Source organism: Humulus lupulus, chromosome 2 (genome assembly GCF_963169125.1).
Source record: "Humulus lupulus chromosome 2, drHumLupu1.1, whole genome shotgun sequence".
In the NCBI taxonomy this organism is placed as follows: Eukaryota; Viridiplantae; Streptophyta; class Magnoliopsida; order Rosales; family Cannabaceae; genus Humulus; species Humulus lupulus.
Window position 1 is genome coordinate 11916214 of NC_084794.1, and position 11750 is coordinate 11927963.

The 11750-nt window shown below is 28.4% G+C and overlaps 1 protein-coding gene across 2 annotated transcripts; it reads right to left on the reverse strand.

Moving 5' to 3' along the window:
* Positions 1–5474: 5474 nt before the first annotated feature.
* Positions 5475–10589, reverse strand: LOC133817288 (WRKY transcription factor 71-like). 2 transcript variants are annotated; one of them, XM_062249762.1, is made up of 4 exons: positions 9524–10589; positions 9063–9206; positions 7917–8227; positions 5475–7359 (listed from the first exon to the last, which is right to left on the reverse strand). In XM_062249762.1, exons 1-4 carry the CDS (start codon positions 10180–10182, stop codon positions 7310–7312), a joined length of 1164 nt encoding a protein of 387 aa, XP_062105746.1. In that variant the 5' UTR covers positions 10183–10589; the 3' UTR covers positions 5475–7309. The 2 variants fall into 2 exon arrangements, with proteins under 2 accessions (XP_062105746.1, XP_062105745.1); XM_062249761.1 differs by lacking the exon at positions 5475–7359 and having other exon boundaries at positions 7390–8227; positions 9524–10588.
* Positions 10590–11750: the final 1161 nt, after the last annotated feature.

Below are 11750 nucleotides of genomic sequence, written 5' to 3' on the forward strand. Positions count from 1 at the left end.
CTCAGCTGTCGGTAAGAGGAAGTCCTCCACTATGGGAATCATCTCGTCAACTTCATCATCATCAACTACTTCATCAACAACATCTAGTTCCGCTTCCCCATGATAAATCCACCTCTCATAACCTTGATAAAACCCCCAATCGAATACATGTGCTTCGACAACAGGTAAAATTTCAAGCCTATTATTTATGCATCTGACACACGGACACCTAATTCTTCCATCAGAATCCTTATATTCCGAGGCCATCCTCAAAAATGATTGTAGACCATTCCAATATTCTTGACAAGCACGATTTCTCAATGTTGTCCAAGTCTTGTCAATCGCCATCTAGAGTGTTACAAGAGTCTGTGAGTTTTAGTAATGTGAAAAGGAATGGATAACAAAAAAATTTGTTATCATTTTTTAAATCTTATGCAATATTATAATATTTTATGATGTTTTATTAGAAAATGTTATTCAAATTAAAAAAACAATTCATTCATTATTTTATTGTTAATACTTTAAACTTATCATTTCTGTGTCGATATCCCTGTAATCGATGGTTGTGGTCAACAACCATCAATCACAAGCATACCGAGACAGAAAAAATAAATTATTATAAGATATGTAGTAATTTTTAAGTAATCATTATTAATTGTAAAAACTTTTATTAAATAAAATTTTCAATTTCTATATTCAAATAATTTAATAATAGTTAATATTATTAATTATGTAACATTAATTATTAAATTAAGTAATTAATAATATTAACTATTTAATTAATCATTATTAATTTTTAAGATTTGTATTAAATTAAATTAAATTATTCAATTAGATTATGTTATTTAATAAAAAATAAATTATTATAAGATATGTAGTAATTTTTAAGTAATCATTATTAATTGTAAAAACTTTTATTAAATAAAATTTTCAATTTCTATATTCAAATAATTTAATAATAGTTAATATTATTAATTATGTAACATTAATTATTAAATTAAGTAATTAATAATATTAACTATTTAATTAATCATTATTAATTTTTAAGATTTGTATTAAATTAAATTAAATTATTCAATTAGATTATGTTATTTAATAAAAAATAAATTATTATAAGATATGTAGTAATTTTTAAGTAATCATTATTAATTGTAAAAACTTTTATTAAATAAAATTTTCAATTTCTATATTCAAATAATTTAATAATAGTTAATATTATTAATTATGTAACATTAATTATTAAATTAAGTAATTAATAATATTAACTATTTAATTAATCATTATTAATTTTTAAGATTTGTATTAAATTAAATTAAATTATTCAATTAGATTATGTTATTTAATAAAAAATAAATTATTATAAGATATGTAGTAATTTTTAAGTAATCATTATTAATTGTAAAAACTTTTATTAAATAAAATTTTCAATTTCTATATTCAAATAATTTAATAATAGTTAATATTATTAATTATGTAACATTAATTATTAAATTAAATAATTAATAATATTAACTATTTAATTAATCATTATTAATTTTTAAGATTTGTATTAAATTAAATTAAATTATTCAATTAGATTATGTTATTTAATAAAAAATAAATTATTATAAGATATGTAGTAATTTTTAAGTAATCATTATTAATTGTAAAAACTTTTATTAAATAAAATTTTCAATTTCTATATTCAAATAATTTAATAATAGTTAATATTATTAATTATGTAACATTAATTATTAAATTAAATAATTAATAATATTAACTATTTAATTAATCATTATTAATTTTTAAGATTTGTATTAAATTAAATTAAATTATTCAATTAGATTATGTTATTTAATAAAAAATAAATTATTATAAGATATGTAGTAATTTTTAAGTAATCATTATTAATTGTAAAAACTTTTATTAAATAAAATTTTCAATTTCTATATTCAAATAATTTAATAATAGTTAATATTAGATTATAATATTTAATAAATAAATTAAAATAATTTCTTATAATAATTTATTATTTATTTAATTAATCATTATTAATTTTAAAGACTTATTTAATTAAATAATATTGAATCAAAATTTTATTATTTAATTAATTAAAAAATTAATTTTTATAAGATATGTAGTAATTTTTAATTAATCATTATTAATTGTAAAAAAATGTATTACTATAAAATTTTCAATTTCTATATTAAAATAATTTAATAATATTTAATATTATTAATTAGATAACATTAAAAATTAAATTAAAAAATTAATAATATTAACTATTTAATTAACATCAATAATTTATTATTTAAAGAAAATTTTATATACCACCTTTTTCAAAATTGTGTGTTGTTAACTTCGAGAATTTTAGTTTTATTTTTTGTTCATATCAATTTTGAGTTATTTCCTACAAAATTTTAAATTATTTGTACATTATTAAAAAAGAGTTTTATTATACAAGTTAGGCTATCTCAAATGGTTGAGTGTCTTAGAATATTATCAAGCTTATATATGTAGATCTAAAAGACTAAAACATCATTATCAAGTTTCTCTTTCATTCATAATAATTAACCATTAATATATTCATGTCATAATCAAGCTTAGCAGAATAAGGAACTGTAAATTGTATAAAAAACATATTATCAATGCTTTTTTTTTTATAAAAATCCCAGTCAAATACTTTAAAATAATTTATTTTATAAAAAACAGAGTAAACAAACAAACAGAATAAACAAAAAGAGTAAATAGACAAACAGAGTAAACAACGATACATACTTGAGAAAAACCCCAAAGAACCTTCAAACTTCAAACTTCAATACTATAAACGATCCAAATCTGAAATAAAAATACATACACACAATCAATTTTGATAAATCCATAAATTAGCACATGACCAAGAAAAAATAAATAAATAAAAGGGGGTGTAATGTTCCCAAATTATTTGCACCATTCTAACCAGAACAACATTAGAATGGAACTGTACAAAGAATTCATCAAGGAAGAAAATAAAAAATATAACTATGTTTTAAGTTGGACATTTGGGAATAAAATGGCCCCTTCTCTAATGTCCCAATCCAGCTCAGTTCAAGTGGCTCTCAAGGTGATGCTGCAGGTTCTAGCACCTATTTTGTAATAATTAAAACCTTACCCCAGTCAAAATATATGATTTTAACATTAGTAGGGACAGAGATTGATAGTACAAACATGTATATCACGTGTGACTATATATTCATTTATGTATGAGCACACCAACATCCCAAAGATTTCATAGGCAGCAAAATCTATTGGGAAAAGTAAATCATGTTAATCAGCTAAATGACCGAACTGAAAAAACAAAAGAATGAAGACCAGTAAATTTGAAAGTTGAAACCTTATCCCTATGTAGTGCTAATTTGGCATGACAACTGCATTTAGTCTGAGACTATATTAACACATTTAAGCAACAAAGCACATATGCTTCTGTATCAATTCATTAATGCATAAATGTATCAAACAGGCATATGTCACAGGCATAAAGACAACAGTTAATCCAAGGATAAAACATAATCTACCTGATTGAATTCGCGTGCATTGAATAATTTCAGCCAAAATGGTGATATGAGATCTGTTAACCCTCTGTAGAAAGCATTGGAAAAGGGCAGCTCATCAAAATTAAAGCTGTAAAAGGATTTCAATAACATATATTTATATATACCTGTATAAATGAAACGAAAGGAGTGGAAGGAGGGTTGGAGAACGTCGCGCGGTGGTGTGGCGGTGCGGTGATGCGGCGACTGCGAGTCTGAGAGATGAGGAGTGAATAAAATTGAAAGTTTTTTAATACATAACGGAAGACATCTATAATAGTATTACCGGCGGGTCTCCGTCGGTAATACATACATCACCGGCGGGGTCCGCCGGTGTTACCCCGCCGGTAACACAGCACCGGCGGAGGTCCGCCGGTATTACCCCGCCGGTAATACATCACCGGCGGAGGTCCGCCGGTATTACCCCGCCAGTAATACAACATCGGCGGAGGTCCGCCGGTATTACCCGCCGGTATTAAACCATCGGCGGAGGTCCGCCGGTATTACACCGCCGGTAGTAAACTATTACCGGCGGGTCCCGCCGGTAAAATGCCCGCCGGCATTAAATTTGAAAATCAGTTACGGGCATTTGTATTAGCGGCGGACCCAGTACTCCGCCGCTAATATACTGCACATTACCGGCGGAGTTAGTCCGCCGGTAATATTTCCGCCTCTAAAAACTATATTTCTTGTAGTGTAGTTTTTTTCAGCTGTAACTTATTATAATCAATACAACAGTTTATTCAATTTTGATTCTCTTCCTAATATCTCTCTAATAAGTATAGGTGCTGGTAACACTTAAAAAAATAGTATTTTTTATTTAATTAATTAAAAAATTGATAATTAAACATAAAATAATATTTGGTAATTTTATTTTTATTTATTATTTTTAAAAAATTTAATTAAAATTCATTAAATTTTGAAAATATAATTTTTTCACTTTCATTTTTTAAACCTTTTTCGACTTTTCATTTCATTTTTTTTTCTTATCTTCTTCAAATCAACACCTCATTTTATATTGTTAAACAAAAAATAATATCAAACACATTTATTAATTTTTTTTTGAAATCAAAAAATAAAAATAGTTACCAAACATATTTTTTATTTTTTAAAAATAAAGAAACAAAAATAAAAATAACATTTTCATTTTTGTGTTTAAAAAATTCAAACACAAAAATTTTACCAAACAACACCATAATACATAAACAATAAGAGTATTTGTAAGTAATTCCATTAATTAAGTCCCCACCCCATCATTAGTTGCCCTATTTATTTTAGAGAAAAATTGCACTAGTACCGGTGGTTCACTATGGTGACATTCCTACACACCAAATATATGGTGTGGCACTATAATGGACAACGCACCATATTTAATTAGTGTCAAAAATGTTTTTGGGTGGAGCTATAGGGCCTTGTGCGTTGTTAAAAAACATATATGCAGTTAGGTTGAAGATGATCTAAAAACTAACAAGTACTACTGAGTACTATTAAATTTTTTGCCTCCAAATTGTTTATTGAAATTGTGCTAAACACCCATTAACTTTCTACAACATATATAATATAAATGGAATAGCAATGATGCAATTCAATGAATAAGGTAAAAATTCTATTTCAGCTTAATAAAACATATTATTTTGTTAATTTTCATTATTTTACTAATAACGACTCTACTAATTAAGCTGGCTTAATTAATAAATGTTGTATACAATAATTAATAGTTAGATGGGAAGACGTCAATAAGTCAAACTTCAACAACATGCTTTTTCAATAGTTCATTGTGTTATATATAATTACAAGTTTGACTATATATAATTTCGAGGACAATTATGTATTTTGTCTACTGGTGAAACAATGTCTCACTAACGACATGCAAAGAATATGTTTGTTAAACTAGATCTATACTAAATTTTACTGGAATGAAAAGCTTTGAAGTCAATGGACACTATATAGAATTTCAAAAATCGAGGGATGAGACCAATAAATTGTGAAAAAGAGAGAGACAGATAAGAAAATATGGTACAAAAGCAGCCCAAGAGTTCGGCCACCGAATTCAAAAGCTTATAATTCCAATTTGACCTTTACGAATAATATGAAAAGATCTTTGAAAATTATCCAAAAAAATAAAATTAAAATAATAATAAGAAAAAAGATCCTTACAAAAATAAAATAAAAATAATAATAAGAGAAAAGATCCTTACAAAAATAAATAAATTAGAACATTCCACCTTCAGAGCTATCTATCCAGCTGTGGCTGTCCTTACAAAAATTCTTAGCTTTATTGCTGTTTTCTTTAATCATATCATTTTCCCTCTCAATAATCTTTTTCAGAAGCACATGTGCTTAATTACCATATATGGCCGATCTGTGTTTTGACCATTGATGATAAGTCTACTTTTTGTTGGTTTCTTTTATAGCATTTTATTTATTTATTTGATTTATTCAACATAAAAAGAATATACACATATCGGATTTATATGGGTGCATATTATATTAATTAGTGTTAATGACATGTTGCAATTAATTAATTTATAGATATTCATGCAAATTGTATGTGTGTACACAGTGTGTGTACAGTATATAACTACTGTGTTAAGTACATATATATACGTTTATGTTTATGACAAATCGAACCATTTTGTTATACAAAAACCTAAATATATACCCTAAGGTAATTATCACTATTAAAAAACCTGAATAATAACAATAATAAACATAGTGGGTGAAACGTAGACATTGATAATTAATGATCGATTGTAACGTGATGGCTCGAAATAGTGGGGAGATTTTTTATGGAGGAAAAGATACAAAGTTTAACCGTTCATTTTAAAAAGGGTTGACTTCAAACCTAGATATAATTTATTTAGTACTCTCTATTTTTCTTGGAAAAAGAACAAGAAATTAATGGTGATTAATTTAAATAATACTAGCTATCAAATCGTTACCGTATGAGAACTGCAATCGATAATTTCTTTCATTTGATCATGAATTAATATATCGACTAACTCAATTACAAATTCAAACCAAAGTGAACAAGTGTACATGAGCTGTATGTTTTATTCCCTTGATTCTTGACAAGAAAAAAGTTGAGGAAATTAAATATATTTTTAGTTCAACATTTATAAATAGGCTCTATACTTCAAAGCTGACCAATTACCTATAAGCATTAGGTCTAAGAATAAGATTAATTACCTCTAATTAACATTAAGAAAATTATGTCTTCTATATTGATCATCATCAATAAAATGATCATGGATATTGTAGTGTACGAACTAACAATATAACTCAAATTGAGGCTACGATAGGTAAAGATATGTTTATATATAGACTAAAGTTCTGAATATTGTAAATGATCAACACAGGGAAACCAATAAATTCTTAAAAAAAAATTAGCTATAAAAAACCTTCTCACGAGTTATTTTTCACAATATAATAGTACTAGTACCACATACACATAAGGGTGCATGAGTATATATACTAATTAGTTGAGGATCTGGATAGAAACAACTTTCAAAGGGATTCTAATATTATATAGGAGATTCATCTCAAGTAAGTTAACAGGAAAAGAAATTATGAATTGAAATCTCCGATTATAGTTCTACTTAATTATATTGTCTAGCTAGAAAGTAAGGGTACCGATAGCTCTAAAACACACGTTATAGTAGCAAGTACGTACTACTGATCATCTATACCACAGCTATATGTGTGTGTCTCATCATTTGATGATCTGATGATGATGAGGGTCGACGTCAGCAATATATATAGATCCATCGACCTCAGTTAGATTACTCCCTTAATTCCTTCGAAGCATTACGTACGTGCCATAATTCATCACCTATATATAAATATATATAAAATTGAAAAATTCCAGGCAAAACTACTCTGGTTTATAATTAAGATGTAATTAGAACATATTAATCTATATCGCAACAATTACATCACCCAGAAATATATATATATATAATAGCATTCATTTAATTAATGACAGCTATATTGATCTGCATTTGATCATGATCATACTTAACAATACTGATCTCTCTAAACAATTAGTTACATAAAAATTTCACACACCAGAGATGTGAAAGCATAAATGAGATAAAACATTTTGAAGGGATATATAATTGCAATATCAATTAAAGAAGATATAAACATATATATATATATATAAACTTATAATAAGTAGACTAATTATTATATAAATATATATATATATATATCATATATAAGTAGAATATTTTATATTTATATATGATATATACTTTCAAGGATCCTGCTTGTTGTGACGACTAAATGAGGGAACTAAATCTTGCAATAAGCCAAAATCAGGAACTTGATGGAGCTGCTGGCGGTATTGATGAGTAAGGTTTGAATATAACATGGAACTTGGCTCACCTTGAATGTGATTATTAAGATGATGATGAAGATGTTGGTGTTGATGTTGATGTTGATGAATGTTACTATTATTAGTGATTGGAAGAAACTGAGTGAAGAAGTCATGAGGCAAGTGAGGCGCCGTCCCAACAGAGGCCGCCGACGCCAGAAAAGAAGGCGACAACATCGCGGCGGCGTTGCCACGGAGTGTGGCCGGACAGTGGTGGTTGTGTTGCCCTTCATAGGTTGTGATCACAATCGAGGGATCTTGGAATGACCTCTCCACTCGCTTCTTCACCGTGCACTTCTGAGTGGTGCATCTGTAATAGCTTCTGAAAAAACATCATATATATGTATATATATGTGGTGAGTAATAATGCAATTGTGAACTTTAATTTTTCTTAGTAATTGAGTGAATGTATTGCATTTATAATTAATATGTAACAATTAAGAAAAGTAAACCAATAATCATTTTGGACTAATTGTAATAAAGAGAATATAAATATAATGGCGGCGAGTAATAATATATATATATTCATGATGCCTGTATTCAACGAGTTGCTATTTGGCACATTAAAGTGTAACACTACATGAGGTGGTATTTTATGGTTGGTTAACGATACTCTATAATACTTATTAAATTCAAATATGTGAGACTTGATAATTGAATACACTAATAGTGGCATGCCATCTCCGTTTGTTGCTGAGCACCAATAATGCTCCTTAGCAATTCTCTATTATAAACTTGGGGTTTGTATTAATTAATATAAGGGCTTTATATAATTAAGCTAGTATTGTACTTAATTATTGTTAGATGAGTAATGCAATTGCTTTATGTAAATGTAAGTAGTTAATGCATGGGCTTTCATTTTATGTATACTATAGCTATAGCAATATGGCTAATTGTCTCTATTTAACAAATAATGCTAGTACGTTGAACATCTTCAAAGAACAGCTGCAGATCACTCAAATTGGAAATTATATATGTATGTAAATAATATAATAATAATTGCATCCAATAGTACTATTATTAATTAACTAGTGTTTTTTTTCCAAACCCACAAATGATAATAGACTAATTATTGTTTAAATAAAATATATATTTACATATACATTGAACATATACATATATATTATATATTTATATATAAGAAAAAATGTAATTACCTTGGATAAGGACTATTTTTGACTGCTTTCTGTCCATACTTTCTCCATCTGTATCCATCTTCAAGGTGATCAATCTCGCTCTTAGTCAAGAAAGCAAAGCGTGGTTCCCTCGGCCGTTTCTCTTTCTTTTTAGTCTTACTCGACCTAATACATATACAAACAGTACAACCAACACACCCCAATTTTCAACCAAATTATTCCAAATAATAATAACGAATTTAAGACGTGAAATGTGACATACGGGCAGCCAAAATTTTCTCGATTAATAATGGTCCTTAATAATTAATCATAATAAAATGTATCAAAAAGTTATTAGTTTCTCTTAGCTAGGGTTTCACAATCCACATACAGCCTAATTAAAAACAAATGTGTATACAAAATTTTGTGTAATGAAATGGTAATAATTAAGACTTGGAATTTCACTTAATAAAGCAAACAAAAAGATGATAATAAAAACCTACGCTTTTTTTGATGTCTTATCTTCGTCGTCAGACCCTTTATTAGGCTTATTATTATTATCATCATCGTCATCTTCTTCATCTTCCTTCTTACTCTTACCCGAATCTTCTTCGGCAGCCACCGTGGCGGCAGCATCGTTGGAGGAGGTGGCAGATATGGAGGAATTGGGCGTGGAAGGGTTCTCGCTGGTCCCCGCGGACTGATCGGCGGCGGCGGCGGCCTTGATCGGATTCGTACCGAGGTGGTTGTTATTATTAGTGCTACTGTCGATGTCGTGATTGTTATGATAATTATCGACGATTTGTGAAACGACGTCGGACGAGGATGCGGCGCAGGAGATGTCGAAGGCTTTCGAGAGATTGTTGTATTGATCCATGGAGCCACCGTGGAGACAGTCGGTGTAGCTCATCAAGTAAGAATTCATTGCAGGATCTAATAAAGAACTAGTCATCGTAATTGATTGTACGTTTTGCTGGGGTTGTACTACTGGCGCGGTGGAGTGATTGTTGTACATAATTGAGCTGGTGTTGTTGGTGTTGTTGTTGCTGCTCAGGAATGGGAATAAGCTGCACGACCGACCGTCGATCTCGTAGTTGAAAGGATCGTACGGCCGATATGGATCATGACGATGATGATCATTACTTTCTTGGGCATCTGACATTGAGAGCAAAAGAACAAAACCCCAGAATATTTTGAGAGAGAAAGGGAAGGAAAATTGAGAGAAAGTTTGGGTTTTAGATCCTTTGTTATGCTTTGTTGTTTTTGGAAATTTAAGTGAGATTTTAGGTTAGATTTCCACCACTAGTCTTGCTGTTTTGAGAGAGAGAGAGAGAGAGAGATGGTTTTTGTTGTTTTGGTGGGTTCAAGATTAGGAGAGAGGAAGTTTTCGAAACGGTATCTTTCTATATAGCGCCTTTGGTCACTTTGGGCTGCTTTTGCCTTTTTTTTCCTATAGTTGTGTGTAACCCTATTCACTATAGTAGTAGTAGTAGTAGTACTAGTACTACTATACTTCTACTATTGCTGCTGGAGTCATTTCTTCGATCCCAGTCTCTTATTATTATTGTTGGGTTAATATTGTACAAATTGGCGGTCCCCTATCTAATCCCTCTTCTTAATTAATTATATAACTCTTTTATCGTTATATATACACATATTATTATATTCATAATTAGCACTGAAATGACTTCGGATAAGATTTTCTCACCAACTACGTATAATAAATTTACACATAATAATAACATACCATTTATATATTTATTTATTTGTGATGGTGTAATAAGTCTTCAATGACTAATTCCCACATCTAAATGAATTAAATAAGAAAAAAAATCTTGACCGTTCTATATTATTAATTTTTTAAACGACAAATCTTGATCGTTCATTTTTTTAAAAGCGAAAAACTCTGGTCGATCGGAGTGAGAAAGTCAGTCGGGGAAAATGGAGGAGTGGTCAAGTTTAAAAAGGGTTATTGTTGGCCTTCGTCCAACTTTACGGTTCTAACAGAGGGCTTACACGTGTCGAGGATTCGGCACCGTCATTTGACCGTAACCGGCACGTGGGAAAGAAAGCACTTCCGTTTTCCCATGCCTTATGTCTTGCTGATTCTAATTCAACGTCATCTCCGTTACCATAACCCCTAAATTTTAGGGCTACTATCCTATCATATCCTATCATCTTCACCTTACTATTTTTTTTCTCAAAAAAAAAAAAAAAAGTGGTCAAGAGCATAACCTCTCTAAGCTAAACCTACTTTTGGCGAAGTTTTATTTATTTGTTTATTTATTTAATGTTTTGTTAAAGACTAATTAATCGATTTTATTACTTTATGTTTTCGTGATTTGTGGAGGTGACTGCTTCAGTTGATTAGTTTATAAACTTTTTTGTTTTATATATGTAATGAGTTTGAGTAGATTACCGCATAATTACGATTAGGAAAATTTTATCTTTCAATTTAATATTTGTTATATTTTGTTGAATAGTTCTTTCTTTTTTTTTTTGTTAACGTACCCTATACAGCAAGTTGAACCTGATTTTAATAAGAAATTATTAACAAGTTGTTAACTTTATATATATATATAAAATATCATATTGTTTGATTAAAGTATATTGTATATTTTTATCTTTTTCCTTTTCTTTGCTATATATCTTTCATTATTATCTGTGTTCCTTTTCTCAAAATCTTTATTAAAATGCTATAGTATGTATATGCAACATCTAAACTCCTTT

Excerpts from the sequence above, each read along its gene's own strand:
- LOC133817288 (XM_062249761.1), bottom strand. The coding sequence starts at position 10,182 with ATGTCAGATGCCCAAGAAAGTAATGATCATCATCGTCATGATCCATAT. Across the intron at positions 9,207-9,523 it reads GATAAGACATCAAAAAAAGC|GTCGAGTAAGACTAAAAAGA; the intron begins GTAGGTTTTTAT and ends TATATGTATTAG. Across the intron at positions 8,228-9,062 it reads AAAAATAGTCCTTATCCAAG|AAGCTATTACAGATGCACCA; the intron begins GTAATTACATTT and ends ATGTTTTTTCAG.